The sequence below is a fragment of the Maylandia zebra genome, linkage group LG1 (assembly GCF_041146795.1).
Source record: "Maylandia zebra isolate NMK-2024a linkage group LG1, Mzebra_GT3a, whole genome shotgun sequence".
NCBI classification, from domain to species: Eukaryota; Metazoa; Chordata; class Actinopteri; order Cichliformes; family Cichlidae; genus Maylandia; species Maylandia zebra.
Window position 1 is genome coordinate 29868137 of NC_135167.1, and position 22665 is coordinate 29890801.

The 22665-nt window shown below is 40.5% G+C and overlaps 1 protein-coding gene across 2 annotated transcripts in view; it reads left to right on the plus strand.

Annotated features, from left to right (window-relative positions):
• Positions 1–22665, plus strand: part of itga11a (integrin, alpha 11a) — a 52193-nt gene that overhangs the window by 23844 nt on the left and 5684 nt on the right. For both annotated transcript variants that reach the window (XM_012920946.4, XM_076884631.1), the window contains 18 exons: positions 2646–2790; positions 3651–3799; positions 5020–5163; positions 11359–11562; positions 12506–12636; positions 12799–12965; positions 14747–14886; positions 15127–15237; positions 15586–15671; positions 15789–15999; positions 16160–16258; positions 20104–20180; positions 20353–20436; positions 20672–20762; positions 20848–20961; positions 22074–22157; positions 22257–22367; positions 22499–22594. In XM_012920946.4, coding sequence (XP_012776400.1) covers positions 2646–2790; positions 3651–3799; positions 5020–5163; positions 11359–11562; positions 12506–12636; positions 12799–12965; positions 14747–14886; positions 15127–15237; positions 15586–15671; positions 15789–15999; positions 16160–16258; positions 20104–20180; positions 20353–20436; positions 20672–20762; positions 20848–20961; positions 22074–22157; positions 22257–22367; positions 22499–22594 — 2244 coding nt within the window. The remainder of the gene's footprint in view (positions 1–2645; positions 2791–3650; positions 3800–5019; positions 5164–11358; positions 11563–12505; positions 12637–12798; positions 12966–14746; positions 14887–15126; positions 15238–15585; positions 15672–15788; positions 16000–16159; positions 16259–20103; positions 20181–20352; positions 20437–20671; positions 20763–20847; positions 20962–22073; positions 22158–22256; positions 22368–22498; positions 22595–22665) is intronic.

A 22665-nucleotide genomic window follows, 5' to 3' on the forward strand; every position in this document is an offset into this window, starting at 1 on the left:
TTCGCCTTAACAGCAGGATTATCAAGGGAGAAATAAATATGTCACACACATATATATGTTGAAAAATAAATATATGCAGCCTTTGCAGCTGGGTGGCAGGGGTAGCTGGAAATTTCGTCCACAAGGCTGGATTCCAAAGATGCTTGACATCGCCATTCAGAGTGCTGAGAGCAGGATAACATTGGAAAGAATGTCCGTGCTTTAAAGGAGAAAAACTGCTTTAAGGTCCCCGATGGTTTTGCTGAACTAGTGCCAGCTAGGAAGGGTTCTTACTGTATGTCACATATTTTTTAGCCGTCCCATGCAACTTCTTATAGAGCAGTTTCTCAGTGTGCCTTTTTTCTGTTCTGAGCAGCGCTCGGGCTCAGTGGTTAGCACTGTTGCCTAACAGCAAGAGGCTCCTGAGTTCAAATCCACACAGGGTGCTTCTGTGTGGTTTGAATACTCTCCCTATGCTAGCAAAGGATTCCTAAAGGAGCTCCGGTTTCGCCCCTCTAAAAAAGACGGGTCTAGGTTTGTGCTGACGGATACTTAAACTGATGAGTTTTACTTGCTGGTTAAATAAAAGTTAATATTAAAACAGAAAAAATCATATCTGCACAAAAACTGTTTCTGGTGTTTAATACTTTTCAGAATATCCATTACTTGTTTTTTAGCTGGGATAAAATGTACATCCCCAGTACAAAGCTGTGTGTTTGTGCAGCTCTGACTATCTTGAGTACAAGAGTACAGGGTTGCAATCTCAAAATAAAAGCAAGGCATACTTTATGTCCAAAAATGAATCTGCAGTAGAAATAGGTCACTGGATTATGAGGTTGAATTGTTTTGGACTTTCATTTATATGCCATGGAGACCGTTTTGACCAAAACACATAACCACACTGGCATAACGTTGCTGTTACAGAGTGACGTAGTGCAAGCGCGGTAAGCACACAATTCCGTTTTTTAGGAAGGAATAGAAAACCTTCCAACTCATGCTCAAATACTGGAAAGTGTGCTGTCGGCATATTCTGTACAGCGAGAGAAAAAAAAATGGGCCGACTGAACCAAGGAACCCTATAATTTCAGTGTCGCTGATACAAAGTATGGTGAACTACGGAATACAGAAAATCGCCCCTCAGTCCCTCCTCATGGCTACAGCTGATTTCTACTTACAGCTTTGTTTCCTTCATTGAATGTTAACTTACAAATACCATATTTAGCAGAGATCTGATTGGTTTCTATGCGTGCTTTCATTTATTTTATATTAGTACTTAGCTCTGAAGTTCAGGGATAACAGGAAATATGAGGTTAGGATAAACTTGTGTTCCCTGAAAGGCTTGTTATAGTTGCTCAGCGGGCAAAAGAATCCACAGGGGCAATACCAGAGAGCCCAAAAACTGAAAAAGAATTAACAGGGGCTCTGGAAAAACTTGTGTACATTTAATATAAGAAAGAAAATCCATTTTTATTTTGAACGTTTAATAAAAATGTTTACCGACAAAGAGGGTCGAGCTGATAAAGATTAGTGTCCAAATTGTCTGAAGCTGTTGCTTAAATAGAGACATTCTGTTAGGTTTCACATCACAAGGGGAGAAAAATGCAGACTCACAGCAGGAAGAGTAAAAGCAGAGTTCACAAATCCCAACAAACAGCAATCAAAAATGAAGCAGGCTAAATGAGGAGTACCTGACTGTTGACATGCAGGTGATATGATAAAGAATAAAGGGAGGACAGGACATCAAATACACTGAAAATTGACCGGGTATGGCAAACAGGTGAGGAATGAGACACAAGTGAAACCATTCAGTGAAGTCGGGGGAGGACAGACAGGAACAACAACAGAAACATGACCTTCAAAGTAAAAGGATAAAAAATTATCCATGGGACAGACACAGACCTTAACAATAAGTCAGAGAAAAAAGACACACAGAGCAAGACACAAACAGAAACACTAGAGGAACTACTGCTTAATGATTTTAAGAATTTACACAAGCCAAAACCAAGAATCATTACTAGAAGATAGAAAATATGGGAACCAAAAGTTCAGTGTCTGATAGCGCACCAGGAATAAAAACAAGAATCACAAACTCGACTCGGAAACAATGAAACGAACCTAAGAGCGTAAGAATAACCATGAAAAAGTCAAACCGCTTAATAGCAGTAAAGTCCAAAAACAAACACCACAAATCCCACAGACCATAATACCTTCAGTATGGTAACTCATTTGGTAAATGTGCAAGAGCTTGTGAGGTTGAAAGTTTTCCACTGTTATCCTGATATCTGCATGAATGTTATCCCATGACCTGCTGGAGGGAGCCAGAGGTACTGTATATCCTAATTAGAGTTTCCTGGTATTGTTTTAAGTAGTACAAAAAGTTCATAACTCCCCTCAGAGTTATCACCAGATTAAATTTCACCATAAGTGAGTCGAACGGTCATTAATCTAGCTAAGGTGAGCCAAACACTCAGACTCTGCCACATAATGCTGATTGGAAACCTTTATGTTCCATGACTGTGTCCTCACAATCATCGTCACACAGAAATTACTGTGCTGCATCTATATGCAACATGTGCAGCACAAGAAGGATTTTCTCTGTTGCTCTGCTGTGTGAATGAAGTACATGCATGCACATCCATTTATTAACTACTTAACGTCACATACAGGATGGGACTCTGGTGGGTGCTGTTGGGGCTTATGATTGGAACGGAGCTGTATTGAAGGAAACACGACAGGGGAAGGTGGTCCCTCCTAAGTTGTCCTACGCTCAGGAGTTTCCCGAAGAGCTCAAAAACCACGGTGCCTACTTGGGTAAGTACTGCAACAGCCTAAGGGAGTTTTAAAAAGTGGAAAAATCTGGACACGTTTTACAGAAATGATTGAAAAGATAAAAGAAATCCAGGAAAGAAAAATGTTATTTTTAGATCAAAGAACCTTTGAGCAATTTTCTCTTATCGGTGTTTAGTTTCTGCTCCAACCTTTTTTTTGTTTTTGCTGGTGCTGAGATGTATGACTGCTGTGGAATAGTACCAGTTGTTTTAGCTGCAAACCATCTCTATTAAGTGTACCCATTTCTCCAGTGCTTTTCACCATATCCAGCTCCATCTCCACTCCATGACCACAGGCCTCTGCTTTTGCCATCAGTGGTTTTGTCTCTGAGCTTATCCAGCAGGCCGCCAATAGAAGGCATTCTAGTCTGAATCGTAATATGAGGTGGAAGGAGAATTCTGGACAGACAGGGAGAAAGTTAAAGCTGGGGGAAAGAGAGGTATGAAGATGGGAGATGAAGGTGGAAAAGTATACAGCGAGCAATTGGAATTTTTAGTGGGGAAAGACAAAATGAAATAGAAGATGAAATCGGAGAAACCTGAGAAACCAGAACACCAGCTTTTACTGAATCCAGCTTACTGAGATTTAAGTCCTCAAATTGCATCACTATCGTCATTTTCCCTGACTCATGCAAATCACTGCTGTAAGATTGAACATAAAGTTTTCCACTGTTCCTTATACTTTAAATTTACATAAAGATCACTTAAAAAAAGACTTTTAAAGAGCCATACAGAACGGATAGTTACAAAAAGATACGTATAAGCTGCATACTCTGGTAGCTTTTAGTCTGTGAGTGGTGTTTGCATTTTTATACGTCATGTTTTTTTCTTTTACATAAACAGGGTACACTGTGACGTCTGTGGTGTCAGCCAGAAATGGTCGTCTGCTCGTAGCGGGTGCTCCGCGATTTAACCACACCGGCAAAGTGATCATATTCACACTCAAGAACTCAGGCAACCTCACCATCCTCCACTCCCTCAAAGGCCAGCAGGTACAGAAGCATCCACAGCCAAAAACCGACTGATTCATACTTAAGCAGCTGTATGCCAGTTGATGCAATGATGCAATCCTAATATTGGTCTTGGAAGTATAACAGTCATTGAGGCTATAGCAACCACAGTTTGCCTTACATATGCAGACTAACTGGTTAAGGTTTTAGAACAGGATGTCATCCTTTGATGCCACCCATTCCTAAATGATACCCACTCAAACATCAAACTCATAGATAAAACACAAAAGTGGGTGTATATTAATAAACTCTAGCAGTGGTGTATGTGTATAGCACTGTATAAAAATCAGGATCACATCTGGCAGTGCAGGACTCTATCTCAGATCAAAGGGATGGACTGTTTTGTCTCTGTTAAAGACATTTTGTTACCCAGTATATCCTGCAAATTTAGCTTTCAAAACCATTGGATTTTCAATAATCTATAAAATCTGATCAAATGAATGGGAAAACGATCATGACATGCAGTACCCTTTCAGAAAAGGCTGTATATAATCTCCATTACTGTTTCATTGTTTTTTATGATTTTGTGCTTCACTTGGTGTCATTGTTGTTATATCATTTTTAACTTTACGACTTCGACTGGATTACAGATCATGTGCTATGAATTTAATCCGTCTGAGTCACAGTACGTTTTAAGACGGTCATCATTTCAAGGGGATGTGGCTCCGTGTGTTAATGACCACTACACTCAGAACTGGCAGCGGTTCACAGACTGCAAGCCTGAAGTGATCTTGCAGCAGCTTACATTGTACCTTGTCAGCAGCAGCTCATCCAAAATAGCAGATGTTTCTTTTTAGAAAATGTTCTTGAGCTGAGAAGTCTTGAACAAAAAATAAAAATTTACAAGGCAGATGTTTCTAATGATGTTTTATCTACTTCGGTGACTGATCTACGCTCCCTCTGGAAAGCTCCCACAGTCTGAGCTTCTACAAAAGTGTCAGGACTTTTGACCACTAGCAAGCTGCCATTTGCTGACAATATTGAAGTTCAAAAGCCACTCGAGCTCATGAGCAACTCTTCAAACCCAAACATCATGTGGTGCAAAAACCACAACTTAAGAGTATTTTATTTTGTATATTGTGTCATTGGTGATTGGATTTAATTAACAAACTAAATGCAGGCAATGTCATCATCTGGTTGAATGCTTTTAAACTGATAAATCATACAGATCTTCACACTGCACGCACTAATGTTTCTTTCAGATTGGCTCCTATTATGGCAGTGAGATTGCACCTGTGGATATCGACGGAGACGGCATAACTGATAACCTTCTGGTGTCAGCACCGATGTTCTTCAGCGCAGGCTTGGAGAAAGGAAAGGTCTACATCTACAGAGTCACAGAGCTGGTAGGTATATAAATGCACGCGAGCGTTAGCCAACGACTGCACAGAACTGGGTCGACACATGTTCAATCCCCAGATTTCCCAGTTACACTCTGCTGGTTTCCAGCACCACTGTCAACATTTGACACATGATCTTGTCCAGATTAAATGCGCAGATCAAATGACAGCCTGCCATGCCAGTGTGCCGACTTTATTTGATGTGCAGCATGAACTCAGGAGGAAAGTATTCTCTCTCCTCTGAACCCATTTCCAGCAAACCATTTGGAGGCGAGAACTTTTCTTTAATAGAAGGAAATTTCCCGGTGTTCCAGGTCTGTCATGCTCATTGGAATAATGAATGTCTTCAGCTGTCTCAAATCCATTGAACAGGCATAGAAGGGGTATTTAAATATCCAGTGCACCCCCAAACCACATCACAGGTGGCAGCTTAAAATCTAAACAAACAGAAATCACATGTTAAAAAAAAGTCTCTCTTCACCAGGATAGAAATGCCACATGTTCTGGATAATTAATAATGTGGTTGATTCAGGTGTCGCTCCAGGATGCTGCCCAGTCATATCGTCCTGGAAAATTTCTTAAGTTGGAATTCCTTGGTTTAAAAAAAAAAAAAAAAAAAAAAAAAAAAAATGCAGCTGGGCTCATATAGTTGATATTTATAGTCAAAAATGTGATTCTGCACTAATGCATTTTTAATTGTCCAGAGACCAATCCTCAGCAACCAGGAATGTATTATTTTAGAAAGGTTAGTGCTGGCCACTTAGTAGACACCAAAATTATTTTTTTTTAAAGGATGACCAGCATATTCTTTTATTCTAACTTTGCTTCATATAGAAGCTCCAATGTAGTGGCTCACACATGAAAGATACACGGTTAGCAACTGAGAGGAGACACAAATCAGTGGTAAGAAGGAAATGTTTCATTAAGAATGACATCTGGTGTGAAAATCTGCCAAATAAAGTATGTAAATTATTTGCTTGTGAGTACAGGAGAAGCTGAAAGAAGCTTTAATTACTTGATAATTAATATTTTGATTGAGAGCACCACAGTTGTTTTGGAGGAAGGTTCAGAGGAGGTTGGAGATTGTTACCATCATGGCTCATCCGGTCAGGATGAGAATGAACAGTCATCAATCACTTACAGGTTTCTCGTTTTATTTGAATAACGCGTATAAAGGAAAGACACACATGGACTGCGATCTCTGAAAGGAAATAAAGTGTGATTTAAGTAACTCAAAATAATGCATGAACTCAGGAGACTCAAACAGAAACTCACCTCAGCTGCTGCCCCATGTGGGAGTGAAAGAGTGAGCTGTAGGTGAGTGCAGTCCTTATATAACAGGTGACAGGTGAGTGCAATTAAGGGCAAGCAGCACACCCAATCAAAGGTGAGGAAAAGAGACAAGGTGCATCTGGTGAAGTGAGTGTGCTGAAAGGTGAGCCTTTACAACAACAGTGGTCAGGTTTCTTTTGTTTTTAATGGTACGCCTCTTGTAAATGAAGTGTGCAGAATTAAAGCGCTCAATCTTCTTCAGCTCTGTGGAGTCTCTTTTCACTTTGAGGTCACTCTGTGCTCTTTTAGTGTCACAGTTTGCGGGGCAAGCCGTGTGGTGTTTGTGGAGGAAGGACCCAAAATGCAGGCAAAGGCTGTGATGCGAGTGAGCGTTTATTGACAATGGTGGCAAAGTGGCAAAAACAGGAAATAATGAACGAGGAGCTACCCAAAAACCTAAACTGGGAGAACTAATGAACAAACCCAAAACCATAATAACACGGGATGATGAGCAGAGAGATGCCAAACACCAAGAAATGCCGACGGACCGACAACGAGCACAGGCAAACACACAATACACTCGCGGATCTTAACTGACATAAGCAGACGAGAGACACAGACCTTCAAAGTAAAACCGGAAACACTGACAGAATACATCATCAGAATAAGCTAGAACCAAGATGATGATGATAATAATAATAATAATAATAATAATAATAATAAAATAATAATAATAATAATAATAATAATAATAATAAAAAACCACTGAGTCCACAGAGTCAGGACCATGACATTTAGTATAATTTCTAACCACTATCCTATCTGGTAATTTGGAGGCTACAGTAGGCTTAATACAAAAGTGATGTATCGGTTGGATGGTAAATGGCCTGTATTTATATAGCGCTTTACTAGTCCCTAAGGACCCCAAAGCGCTTTACATATCCAGTCATCCACCCATTCACACACTGGTGATGGCGAGCTACATTGTAGCCACAGCCACCCTGGGGCGCACTGACAGAGGCGAGGCTGCCGGACACTGGCGCCACCGGGCCCTCTGACCACCACCAGTAGGCAACGGGTGAAGTGTCTTGCCCAAGGACACAACGACCAAGACTGTCCAAGCCGGGGCTCGAACCGGCAACCTTCCGATTACAAGGCGAACTCCCAACTCTTGAGCCACGATCGCCCCTGTGTATTGTAGTAGCTGTTCTGATGTTAGACATATATCCTCCATACAATAATAATAAATAAAGACAAGACTGAAACTAATAGAAGCTAAACTTAAACTAAACGGACTCTGGAAACAAACTGAAATTTATTTCAAATCACAAAATGAAAACAAAATAAAAACACAAACGAATGCGAAATTTCAAAATTTCTCCTTTGTTATATATTTATTTTTATTTTGTGTGTAATTTTTGGCAATGATTTTGTCTCATGCAGTTCTCTCCCTGTATTTTAAAACACTATCCCGAGTATCATCTAAACGAATAGACTAGTATGACTTCACTTATAAGAAATGTTTGCCTGATGCAGATGGGATGATGAAAATGATGTAAAGTTCCCCATATTACAGAAATAAATAGTAAAGAAAACTCTGTCCAAATCTAACCAAAGTTACCTAAAATCTGGCAGCCGATGAAAAATGGTTGCTTTTTTTTTTAAACTTGCTCCTAAGCCAGTACAGACTGGTTATGACCCTTCACGGCCTTCTGGTTGAGCCATGTGTTTCACATTTAAACACTGCTGACTGTATTTTTCCCTGTTTCTCTATCAATCTCCTTCTGTGTCACACATGCTCACATCAGGTAGCCGAGAAGTTAAAACTACCATCCTAAATCAACTCCTTTCACGTTTATTCAACTGAAAAACAAGTGATATCATGTTTCGTCTGCCAGCCCTGAATTATGTTATGATCAGGGATGCCAAGTGGAGCAATGATATGCATGACTACTGATCGACTCCATTATTTGGCTCCATTCTGTCAGATTGCCTCTTTGAAAAATGTTCCAGTCGGGTGGTTGCTTTCATAGATGTGACTATCGTCCATCTGACTCAACACTTACTAAGAATAGAGCGTCAGAATAAATATACTAAAGTTATATGACAGTCTTTAGTTCTTTTACTGCCCGAAGGTGAAATTCCTCCATGTTTTCTCTCTTTTGCCAGATGTTTAAGATATTTCAGTTCAAACAGGAAGAATTAAAGGCTTATGCAGAAAACACTGAAGCGTTGCCAAGCCTTATCTTCTGTTTGATTAGAAGAAAATATTGTTTCTTTTTCTGTTTAGAGCACGACATGATTGGTTAACTAAAGATGTTTTGGTGTAATTGAAACAACAAACGCAGCTGGACCGAGGGCAGAGAACAAAAAAACGTCCTTGCTCTTATTATGAGATGCCTAAATAAATGAACTGCGGATGATTTAACGAGCAGATCTGTCCTTTTAATGGAGAAATGTGCTGAGCCTGAAGGCATTTATTATTCTGTTAAATGGAACATATGGTACACTGGGACTTTTTGCATGCTATTTGTAAAAATGGCTTTTTGACACAGTAAGCTCTTCATTTACAAAAAGACTGGAACTCTTTGCATACGTAGATATAATTTATATCTACGTATGCTATTTATGAATATAAATAACAATATTTTGCTCCAATGATTTCAGAAATTTAGTTTTAATAACAGTCAAAGGCATTTAGGAACCGTGAGAGCTAAATTGCACCAAATGTTTTCTGTTGCCGACAGGTCTGGACAGCAGGAAGGCTAGTTTAGCGCAGAGAAACATGGCATTGTCCAGCATTGCTGGTGCCTTCGCCCATATACAAGTATCCAATGTAATCAAAATGTAATCAAATGGAAACGTCTCTTTTTAAATCTTGTTTTATTAGTTTTAACCTTTTAACTTTATGCATCAAGCAAAAATTTTATTATATGCAACATTCTCTGACTGGAAGAAATTTGTTTAACATTTAAACTTATTTTCTGCACATTCCAGCACATAAAATAAAATATTTTTTGTGTGTTTGTGTTTACACTCACTCTTTCAAATAGATGCAAGTAAAACACAGCAGAAAATAAATAACATCAAAGACTAGCGGTCCTGTTGCTCTATTTTCACCTGTAAAGCAGGAGTGGAGGTTTACCCTGGTGCAGGTGTGCCGCAGCGGTCAGTGGAAGAATCCGCGAGTTTCTCTGTGAATTTCCCATTACGTCATAGCGCACTCGGTACTTGCTTGGAAGTTTAGGGGGGTTTTTTTCGCTGTAAAAAGAAGTTTTCTTCCCACGCACGATGGATGCTAATGTTTTTGTCACTTTTTATGGAATCAAACTCAAAGTAGGGTCAGTACTTCCACGTTTTAAAGGCTGCACGCTCATACTCTCTCCCGCACTCATATGATCCACTGTTGATCTGCGCACAGCTGTTGTCACGAACGTCGCACTCGCTTACGTCACTGTCATGAGACATTCTCGCAAAAAAAATCATGGTTTTAGTAACGCAGTAACGCAGCGTTCCTACGGGAAAGTAACGGTAATCTAATTACAGTTTTTGCAATAGTAATCCCTTACTTTACTCGTAAGTAACGCGTTACTGCCCATCTCTGGTCATGATTATGTTTTGGTTGAATTATCGAAATTATCAGCCATTCTGTCAACCCCGTTAACCCTTTAAACCATCATTGCTTTAAACCTATGCTTCCCAACCTTTTGGAGCCACAGCACATATTTCGCATTTGAAAAATCACACGACACACCACCAAACAAAACTGTCACAAAAAGCATATTGATACATTTTTCCCCGAGCACCAGGTATAGCGGAATATGCTCGGTTTGTCCCCAGTATACCTTTTTTGCTTTCTTCTGACCACTACTCATGCTATTGTCTTCATCTAGGTCGGAATTTTCTCCAGGACCCAGGTCATACTAACTAATTTTTCTTTTCAAATATTTATCTCTTGCTATTACCCGCTGCATGTTCTCACTCAGAGGATGACTGTTATGTGACGTATTCTTGGTCTTCTTCTGTTTTACTGGCAGTTGGCAACCCGTTTAATTAGAGCAGGTAGTTTTACTGCCTTCTAGTGGTAGAGAATGTAATTGTTCTGCCCATTACTCACGCAGGTCGCTTAGAGTACTAATTGACTGGGACCAGACAAGCATCAATGGCACACGTGATCGTTTCTCACGGCACACCTATATCCCGTGGGACAGTGGTTGGGAAACACTGCTTTAAACTATAGTGCTGTTAGTTGTGCTACAGTGTGAGTAAGTTGGAATGACACATACAAACCTCAGCCAAATTATTTCTCATACAAAGGTCAGCTTTAAAGATTATTATTCAAGTGCAGCAGTTGTCTGCTGTCTCTGGCCCACTCAGAGTTTGTGATAAACTGAGCAAAGATGAGGTCATGAAGACAGTCAAAACAAACCAATGCAACAAGCCAATATGACTTTGAAAGAATTCCTTTAATGAATGTGAGTAAACGTAACAAAAGCGAGGCTCGAAAATATCCAAATAACTCTAAAATAATCCAGACTTCTCATGATCAGTCATTTACTCCAGTTGCTAATACATGGGCTGGTGTCTAGGGGGAGAATCCAGCTTTGGAAAGGAATGAAAAGCATTCTGATCTCTTGCTGTGGTTAACAGTGTTTTATTTCACTAACTCTGTTTATTGTAGTTGATTTTTGGGGGGGATGAGCAGCCAGATCCCCCACTATGGGAATCCCCACTAATGCTAATGTCTATTTATCAACACCAGTAACAAAGTGGATAGTCACGAATGTTTGTGTGAATAAAAACAAACTGTTAAAATTCTCCCCCATGGGACAGTAGCCTCTAGATATTTATGTGTGGGAACCAAGACAGAAACAAGACCACTGTATTAGGAGTAAAAATTACAACTGTCATTTTTTTCCTCCCCCTCAGAATCGTTTCTTCCTTGAAGGATCGTTGGAAATTCACAACGGTGTCCAAAACGCTCGCTTTGGCTCTTCCCTCGCTCCTGTCCCTGATCTGAATGGTGATGGGTTCAATGACTTGGTGGTGGGAGCTCCATTGGAAGATGAGCATAAAGGAGCCATTTATATTTTCTTTAGCCAACAAAACAGAATACTACGCAAATATAAACAGGTAGGTGGTGTGGTGCATTACACTGTAGCACATACATGTAAACCTTCCCAAAGCTGGGCAGCCGTGGATTTATGTATATTTCACTGTGGCGAAAACCTGTGAAAGTCTTGATTCTTCCTACTCATAACAGCTTAGATGAATGCACTGACTGTGCAAATATGCAACAAGTTGTAAAACTGTAAAACTTGGATTAAATGATAGATTAAAAGCAAGTTTAAGAGGTGGGTTAAAAGCTGAAAGACATGGTGGCACAGTATGTTTGCATGTTCTCCCTGTGTCTGTGTGAGTTCTCCACACGGTACAAAAATGTGGGGTTGGTAGTCTGTCTCTGTGTTAGCCCAGTGACAGACTGGCAGGTTCTACCTGGCGTATGACAGCTGGGCTAGGCTCAAACTCCCCCCAGCAACCCTGAATTAAGTGAATGAGGATGGATGGATAGACAGATGGGTTAAAATCTACTTTATCTTAGTAGGTGAAACTTACAGCATGTACTGTAAGCTAATTATTATGAGTGACCCTTCTGTAATTTCTGTATTTATTAAATACTCCTATACTCCTATGCTATTAAAGGACCAGTTTGTAAAATTTATTGGTGTATAGCAGTATGGTTCCCAACTGAAATCAAGTGATATCAACTTTCCATTAGAAAACAGGTAAAAGCCTGTTTTTAGAGTCAGTGTTTGGTTTGTCTGTTTAGAGATACTGTAGAAAAAATGGCAGTAACATAGAAGACTCCATGGAAGAGGACTGTTTGTTTTGTAGGTAACAAAGACAATATTTGCAGGAAATATTCACTCTAATAAAAACCCAACCCCTCAAACACTGGAGCTTTGCAAAAAGTTTGTTTTCATTTGCAAAATCGTATATATGAGTGCACTGAATTTTAAGCAGATTATTGTAAGCATTGATTGTTGTCACTGTGAACCGTCTGTGTTTGTTTTAGAGAATAGCAGCTGCAGATTTGGCTCCTGGCCTGCAGTACTTTGGCCGTAGCATCCATGGCGTAATGGACATGAACGATGATGGTTTAGTGGACCTGGCTGTAGGTTCCCTCGGTGCTGCTGTTCTACTTTGGTCAGTATTTTAAAAATAATTAAATAAATAAAATAGACATTGTAGTTATTCCTATAAATTTATTTTGGCAATTAATTGAAAGATTTTCATGATCCTTGGTTTTGCATTTTAACTGCAATTTTTAAAAGTCTGTCATCTGTCACGCCCTCTATGCCCTCACAGGTCCCAGAGCGTTGTTCGTATTTATACCACTGTGAGGTTTGAGCCCAGTAAGATCAACATCTTTGTGAAAGACTGCCAGAGAGGTGGCAAAGACGTGACCTGCATGTCAGCCATTGTATGTTTCAACATCACAGCCAGGACAGCCATTTCTCCCACACAGGAAATTGGTAAGCCAGCAAAAATAATCCACTGCAAAGTTCTCTAGTTCTTCCACATGACAAGATTGGCACTTGGCAAGGTGAATAAAACTACTTATTACCCAGCCGAGAATACTGACAGGTTACAAAAAAGATTTATGAAAGACAAAAACACAAACTTGTTTCACAGTAGAGCGCTCAGTTTTAGATTTTGAGACAAAAAAGACGTATACGTTAGTGGCTCTGGATATTATCACGTCATTATCAAATCATTTTTTCTGATGTATTTGAACAGTATTCATGTATATTTTGGACCCATAGTTACTTAATAGTTCAGCAATGTGGATATTTGTTCAAGACAAGATGAAATATAACTGGTTTCAAGTGAAAAAAGGCAATTCATGTATGCATATATTTATATATCTTTCATGTCCTTGCTTCAATGCACTTTTCAGCATATGGCTGCCCATAAAAACTCTGACGACTCCTTTTACTTTTAATGGTGCCAAAGTAAAATGTTTCTTTTCTAGCATAAGAGGTTCTGATCTCACTGTTGTTTCTCTGCCAAAGCTAATGTTGCTGCCTTCAAAAAAACCACCGTGTCTGAGCCACTGTGGCGCTATCAAATGTTCCTTTTCGTGCGCGAGCACTGTTAGGAATGCATCTGGAAGTTTATCTCTGCTCGGCTGCATTCGGCTTCCTCAAAATAGAGAGATTTGTTTGATGGTGGTGAAAGGTCCCAGATAACTCAAGTCTGCAAAAATGTGCTGTGCCACCAAAAGCAACCCACATGCATTTAAGTGCAGCGTTTTTTTCAGCTCGCAGTTTGTTTTAATAGCTATCATGACGGGGTCCAGTTTCACAGTGAAGCAGGGCTCAGTGGCGGAGGAAGGAGAGGTGTAGTGGAGCATGTTCTGAGTTAACCTCTTGACCCCGTGGCATCTTTATCATATCTATCATATGTGCCAAAACAGAGGAGAGGAGGAACAGAGGGAGGTAACTTACCCTTCATGGTTGCATACAGTGGAACACGTTTATTTAATTTTCCTTTCATTGTCGTGTCTGGGTAGTAATGGATGGCAGATGTGCTGCTGTTTGTGAAATCTCTGTGGTCTGTTGCATAAAATGGTTCTTTTTTTCAGCCATTCATTTTTATGCAAATATCCATTTAGAGTGTCTTATAGCGAGCTCTTTAAACAGACAGGCTGACTTACTGCGTACTGCGTTGCTATGTATCTCAACACTTTTTCAGAGTGGAAAAGTACAAGTTAAAGACTGAGGATGAAAAATTGCTTTGGAACTTGCAGTTCTCCTCATCTAAAGAGGAAAAACTTTTACTGGTAATTGCGATGTGGTGAAAGGGACAGAAAAAGTTCCAAATGTCATATCCGTTATCTGCACGGATCTTTTTTGCGTAACATATTAAGATCTCTGCAGCTCTGTCAGCTTCTCTAGCTGACCTCAAACATAACACATGCATGAGTTTAGCCTTGGTAGATTTTTCCTCATGCCATGAAAGCCTCTGAAACAATGCGGTTTGGAAATGAGTCAGTACTGAGGCCAAAGGGTTTGGATTCTTATGTGTTGGTCACACATGTAGCGTATGTTAGGAGCCAAGCTGATATTGCATTGCAGTGCTACAATGATGTCATTTACCATCTCCTTTTGCTGCCATTTATCAATTACTCTGTACTAACATAACTTACTAACATAAGTAAGAACAGAAGCGTGTCGGTCTTAAAAACACAAACAGGATTTTTCACGGTTTCATATTGAAATGTAATATCTTAATTCTTCCTACAACCCACTAGGGATCAAGTACAATGTCTCTATCGCGGAGAAACGTTACAATCCTCGGGCGATGTTGGATAACCCGAATAAGATGCAGCCTCAAAACTTGACCCTCCTTCCGGGAGAAGAGACCTGCGAACACATCTACTTTTACGTCATGGTGAGATTCAGTTTTAATGTTATTTTGGTTGCTTTTCTTCTTACAAATCATTTCATAATCAAAACAGTTCTGGCAGAATTGCTCAGAAAATATCACTATGGCTATTAGTCACTGGCTAAAATCTAAAACATACATCTATAGACTTGTTTAAAGCAAAACAGATATTTGAGTGTCACAGACAAAGTGTCATAATACAGAAAATCTGCTGGTTAATTTCTGAAAATAACATTTTTACATTAGGAAACGACAGACTACGCCAGACCCATAGTGTTCACTGTACAAGTGGCACTACAAGATCCAGAAAACGCACCAGTTCTAGATGACAGCTGGCCTACTGTGGTGAAGACTGAGGTAAGAGACAATCTGGCAATGTCCTATATTTCAACATGCTGCTCAGCTACACAGCTACATAGCTATTAGCTTTGCATAATGCATAGTTCAAAGAGGTTTGGACAGCAGGTGGATGAGGCTTTTCAGAGCTGTATGCCTGTAAAGAAAAATATCTCCCACCAAGTAGTTTGAGCAGTAGATGTTTAACACATATACTGACCTCAATATTTAGATAATTTGGCCATGATTAATATGAGCCTCCTGAGAAAGAGAATACAACAGAAAACAAGGAAAATCAATCATCATCTGGGTGAAATATGAAGCAGCAGTAGTTCCTTTGATGTAAAAAGATCTTGTCTCTTTGGTAAGCTGCCCTTTTGGAACGGCTGTGACGAAGACGATCGCTGCATCCCTGACCTGGCGCTGCAGAGCATGAATGACCTGATGACTCCAAAGTAGGTATACGCATATTCATCACCATGCCTACAGTCGCACAGTGGGACACATTTTATTTGCACACTCGCAACGAGTAAATAAATAATGCGATATCTTCCTTCCTCGCTGCTTCCCAGACAGTTCTGTGCACAGTCCGTACAGTCTCGTGGTGCTTTCTGTCGCCGTCAAAGTGAAGGGGAGATGGAGGGATCTCTCAGGGTGCTAGAGGCAACCAGGCGGAGGATGGTGGTGGATGTTCGGCTGGAGAACAAAGGAGAGAACGCATACAACGCTCGCCTCAACATCACCTACACACCCAATCTGCACTTTTCTAGCCTCATTGTCAAGGTGTGTTATCATGACCTTAAACTCTTCATGTGGTTTATCAGGACAGATGTTCTCAAATAGCCTAAAAGGTCTATGTTACTCCAAAGAGTCCGAGGTTTAACCATCAGGTAAGGCGAAATAAATTCTACATTTATGACTAGCAGTGACATTTTTCATTCAGGACAACTCGGACATCAAAATAGAGTGCTACAGTCAGGACAAACTGAGGAACGAGAAGCTCTGCAATGTCAGCGCACCCTTCATGAGGGCCAAAACACAGGTGAGTTAACCATGTTTCTTCACGTAATTCATATGTGTCGTTGTGATTTTTTAATAAGATAAGATAAGGCTTATTGTCATTGGCAGCAAAAGGATAAATTGGATTCATTTCCATGGGAGAGTTAACTAAAAAACATCTCCGGTTGAAAAGCTGTAACTTTATTACACTATAATGTTTTAGGTGTTTTTGAAGAGGTGTCTGGAAAAGCATAAAGCTGATGCAGCCCAGTGAAATTCATCCGTATGCCAGTTTTTGTACCGATTCCCAAATAAGATTAGTTGGTGCCACTGGAGAAAATTGATGCGAAACACCAGTATAAAGTAATTCATCATTCAAGAAGAAACTAAAGTCTTGCTCCTCGTCTGGGTTCTGATTTCAGGATTTAGAAATCTGAGAGAACTCAAACCCCTATGTCAAAACAGAAATCAGCATTAATTTTCTTTCAGTATCTCTGCCTGTGCTCATCGGGTTGTATTTGCTTAGAAGAGAAGGGGTGGAGATGCCAGATGTTGGCTCTGTATGTTCTGCCTGTTTTGCTCTTCTCCAGAGTTTTCAGCCAACTGCTGTTTTAGTATGTTTCATCCAGGCTTTTAACTCTGCCAAAACATGTTTACGAGAACAATATCATCCTCAGAAAGCACATTTATATGTAATAATAAACATAGTTCCCCAGACCTGTCCCGTATTAAACCTGAATGCGTCATTGTTCATGTATAATGCGAGCACGAAGTGCATTGGGGACCACGAACACGTGCTGCAACTTTATTGGGCACACCTGTTCCACTGCTCGTTAATGCAAATATGTGAGCAACCTGTAAAGTGGCAGCAGCTCAGTTAACAAATATCAAATACACCAACTTAACATGCTAATGTTTCAGCCCTGTACCCTTCATCATATCATATTGCATATATTCATCAGTGCTCTGATGAATGCCACAAGCCTGAAACATTAACACAACTGTTGGCATGGACTTTGAATGTGACATGTCTGATGTTGTTAGGGGGGCTGGTCCTGAGTACTTCAGAAACTGCTGATCTAATGGGATTTTCCCACACAGCCATCTCTAGGGTTTACAGAGAAAAAGAGAAAATATGTGTCAGCCAGCAGCAGTTCTCAGGGTGAAAATCCATGTTGATGACAGAGGTCAGAGGACAAAGGCTTGTATAAACACTACAGAAACTCAAACAACCACTTGTTATAATCGATGTATGGAGAAGAGCATCTCTGCATGCACAACACCTTGAACAGACGAACAGCAGAAGACCACACGCTGCGCGCCACCCCTGTCAGCTAAGAACACCAAGTGGATGCCACAACTCACACAGGCTCAACAAAACTGGGCAGTAGGAGATTGGGAAAATATTGCCTGGTCTTTTTTCTGCTGCAACATTCAGATGGTTGACTCAGAATTTGGTCTAAACAACTTGAAAACATGAATCTATCCTTTGTATCAGCAAGTTCACTGCACTTAAGTGGCCTCCACAGCACCTTTGGGATGTGCTGGAACGGGAGATTCTCATCTTAAATGTGCTTGTTTACCTACATGATTATCCACCCACCGAATCCAACTGAAAAGCAAAGCAGCAGGGATAGTACCTGGATCAAAGTACCTGGACTACTTTGACATCATGTTGTATTTTTATATGTAAAGAATGAAATTCCACAATGTAAGAAAGAGGGCGCATTGTCATTTGGAGGAAATCATACCAGTGTTATGGAAAGAAAGTGCAATATGGAGATTCTAGGACACCATTCATAGCTTATCCGTTGTCGTCACTCATGATGACAGTGACTTCTCGTGTCTCGTGTTGGAACAGCTACTCGTGTCTTAAAGGTTAAAGTAGCTGTCCCAAATATAGACAAACAAATCAGCCAGTCTGGACCCCTCTTCTTCTTTTCACTATAAAAACATCACATTTAATTGTTATTGCATTAGGAAGATGCATCTTAGCAACGGGGTAAACACAACAGATAAGACTTGCTCTTCTCTCAGCATTATTCAGGTGAGACTGAACGAAAGACACCGAGATGCATTTCTCCTTCCTCATCTGTTAGTGATTCTCACATTCATTTCTGCTGTACCAAGCTTTTCCACAGGCTTATAAAGTCAACAATATTTATGAGGCTGTGCACTTTCCGGGGTATTTTACAGCAAGGCATTACTTTTTATTTTTAGGAGGGTGATGTTTGTGTTGACTTTGATAGGGATGACACCGGTCGTACATCAGTAAGTGCAATTAAAAGCTGTTATCCCTTTTTTAAATGTGTTTTTCATTGACATCTGAACAATAATCTTTCAGCTTTCTATACTGAAACAAAGTCTGCTGACTAATAATGCAGGAATGAAGGACTGAAGGTGACTGAAAGAGTTCATGAAATGTCCTAACCATGTGATTATCGCAAACAATGGTGATCTCCTGGGCAACAAGTAAACCCAAATTTCTATGTAATGCTCCCAAGCAACTGAACCGAGCAGACCTGGTCACCCTTTAGAGCTCACTGAATGATTCATACCCACTCATTGACCCTAAACAGCATCCAGAGCCACAAAACTGATGTGTTCTGGTCGAGAGCCTTTTAAGAATGTGGCACAGAGTTAAACAAGGCTGATTGTACACCAGTGCCACTGCCAAGCCAGCCTAAACCACCGTAGAGCTGAAGGAAAGTGGGAACTTCAGTGCAAGCTTTTTAAATTAGCCAGTTATCACGCTTGTTTGGATCTTACCAGGTGATTCTGACCCGTGTAAAACAAGTTTGTTCAGTAAACTTTACAACCAACAGCGACAAGACGTCTAAAAATCGATTCCTTTTGCACGTGATCGTGGAAGCAAATGTGTTTTTAGGTTTTGTGGGTGTATGCAGAGAGAAGGGTTCTAGTTACTAGCGGTTTGACGACTGACAACGAATGTGGCCTAAGGAGGCGGACAGGCTGAAGAAACACAGAGGAGGAAGAGGAGAAACATGCACTGTTTGAATTTCTGTGTTCAGCTATGCAGATGCACGAACATTCTCCAACCATGGACAATCACGCCCTCAAAACCCAGAACAACTGTGTGTGTGCATGTGTGTGTGCACGTGTGCGCGTGTCTGGATTCCTATGTTTGTGTTTCATCCAGCCATCCTTCTCAAGAAACAGTGGGCTGAAGTCAAGGTTAACCATTCTTCACCAGGATATGCGATAGGACTAACAAAGGAGGACCGGGATCATTTTCCACATCTGGGACAAGATGATACGCAACGAGATCATTATATTTGTGCTAAATCTGTGGTTGCTTTGAGAATGAGTCTATCTATATGGAAGAGGGAAGGAGGAAACCTCGTTATGCATTCCAGTCTGGTCAGACTGGATCCTTCATGATTTCATTACACCATGGAGGACTGTAAACAATGCTCAGCTAAACTCTGCTCTCCTAGATCGGCATTCTTCTGCCAATCAAGCCTCCTTTGCAGACTTGGGTTCCAATTTTGATACATACCCATTCCTCTTTCTGGCTGTCTCCTTTTTACTGCTCTGCTTTTATTTTGCCCTGAATCTGGCTTCCACTGGAAGTTTTGAGTGAGTGAATGTGTGTGTATGTAGTGGACATAGTCGTCAACTGAGGGGAAATTCCCAGGCTCTCTTTAAGCAGCAACAACTGTGCAAGCAGCTGCCTGGGGTCAAAGCCCAGGAATTATAGTAGGTTATTGCGGACTTGACTTCTTTTGTGTCCTTTATTCTAGGAATGCTATATAGCATAGCATCTGGAGTACTTTAGAGTTTTGTTAAAGCAAGATGAAATATAATTTAGGAAAAGCAATAAATGGGTAGTGTGTGCTTCTAATCTTTACTTCCTCTTCTTTGTAGGTAACATTTCGCCTGGAGTTCGAATTCAGTCGCACTACCTTCCTTGACCATCTCCGGGTTATCCTGGAGGCCAGCAGGTATGGACATCACTTTATATCTATTGGCATCCCAATTACTTTTTGCTTTGCATGTAGACAAATGTTCTGTGTTTTAATGATCAACAAAGATATTTAAAAAATAATACAAGGATAAGCGTCTCGCTGTAAGATCATCACTTCTATTTGTGGAATATTTTTGTCTTTTCAACAGTGACGGTGAAGAAAATAGCAAAGCCGATAATTTCAATGATATCTATTACTCGCTGAAGTACGAGGCAGACCTTCTCTTCACCAGGTTAGTCAGCTTTCGGGGGGTGGGTGTTGTTGTTGTTGTTTTGTTTTTTACCAAACAATACAAGCGAGGAATTTAGAAGTGCAGTGGGCTACAACAAACTGTGTTGGCATAATCTGGAAGATACTGAATGTAACTGTGGGGGAAATTAGTCGCTAGTTGTGCAGCCGGAATGGGAACTTTATGTTAATTGTTTGCTTGTTTATTTATTTACTTTTTTCTTTATTCGCTTTGACAGGGATTCTAATCCGACTCGATATGAAATCAAACCAGAGCTGTCACTGGAGGAGCCAGGCATCATCGGTCCTCCTTTCAACTTCACCTTCCAAGTGAGACCAGTTCTATCACCACCATGAGCTTAATTCAAAGTACAGCTTGGAAATAGTTTACACGATTCCCCCTGTTGTGCCTTAGATCCAGAATCTTGGATACTTTCCGGTAAAGGATTTGCAGCTAAACATCGAGATCCCAGAAATGACAAAAAACGGCAACCAGCTCCTTCAGATATCCGACTTCCATATTAACCAGGTGTGTGCAGAGCTTCAAACTGTCTATCAGTTAATACAAAAACAGAACATAAGGGACATGTGGCAGATTTTTTTATATTATAGCACTCCATGGTGTGATAACAGACGCTTACAGTGGCTAATATTAACACGCTGCATAAAAGATGCCTTGCAGACAATTAGCAGCGTAATTGTTAGAGTGGCTAGGACTAAATCATTTGTTACTCTAAGCTTTGACATAATGTAATCAGTGAGATTTTGGCACTTTGGAGCTGACGAGCTGCCACTTGGGTTTCAGTCAGTTTCCTTTCCACCTATGCTGCTTTTTTACTTTTTTGCATTTACCCTGTATCGTCAGTTGGTACTTGCGATTGTTCTGCTAAAACTCACATAAATATCAGCGGTAAATAACAACAGAAGAGCAGTGGTGGTATTGCTACTGTTTAGGGGAAAGATTGTTTGGTTTGACCTGAGCAGACCTGTTCTACTATTGAAGTTCATCATTTCTGGAAAGTTTTTCTGGAATAATACAGATTCACAGGTCTTCTTAAAATTTTGGACAAGGTCAGCATGCTGAAACTCTTAACATGTTCGAGTCTGGAGGTTCAGCCTCTGATGTTTTTAATTGGGAATGAGAGGGGCAGCTCAGGTTGAGCCATTTGGGGATAAAGTAATAGAGGCAAGGCTGAGAGGGTTGGGACATATACAGATGAGGGAGGGTGGATATGTTGGACAAAGGATGATGAAGATGGAGCTGCCAGGCAGGAAGAAAAGAGGAAGACCAGAGAGAAGATTAAATGATGTAGCGAAGGAGGACATGCAGATTGTTGGTGTGACAGAGGAGGATGTGGGGACAGGGTGAGATGAAGCTGTGGACTCCCCTAAAGGGAGCAGCCAAAAGAAGAAGGACAGAGTCAGCTCGACAGACTAACCTCAGCTACACAGCGTCCAAACCTAATCACATATTATCAGTGCATTACATTTACTTTACATTAATTGCTGAACAATAATCATTCTTTTTAGTAACATGATCTAATAAGCTCCAGCTTATCAGCATATTATTTCACTGCTTTTCTGGAAACATAACATTTTACTGCACTAAGAGGAATTTCTTACCCCCATGTCGCACCTCAGAGAGATGGTACGCACTGTTTACCACCTCAGCATGTGGCACAGAGCAGGGCATCACCTGAAGACCTGTCACGCTTCTCCAGCTTGGTAAAGTCAATAAAACCTATCAAATTCTTTCCCAGATAAAAGTTTAATTCTCAACTTATTTTCTTAATTTTTTTTTTTTCGATCTGCTTCTTCCCACAGAACCGATCCAACACACTAACTCTTCCAATTCAATGCACAGTCAATGTGGCTTACTACAGAGACGCTGCCTTTAGAATCACTGGAGCACTTAGAATAGATACTTTACACGCGGTGAGCTTAAACCTCATCAATGGCTGCATGAATTATTATTTATCACTTTTTACAAAACTTTGGCTCTGCAGTGCTTGTAGCTGTGTCATCTGTTCGTTAAATGCGCCTGCTTGTTTTGATTTCCTCTCCAGCTGAAGTTTAAAATCCTGGAATTGGTGACCAGTGCATCAGTGGAGCTCCCCTCCTCCAGCCCCATGTTTTTACATGAAGAGAGGCCTGTCAGACATGTGAGTCGGCAACAACCAGTGCTCTAAATTGCTTCTGTCCTCGTCTGGATTTTATTCTTACCATGTGCCCG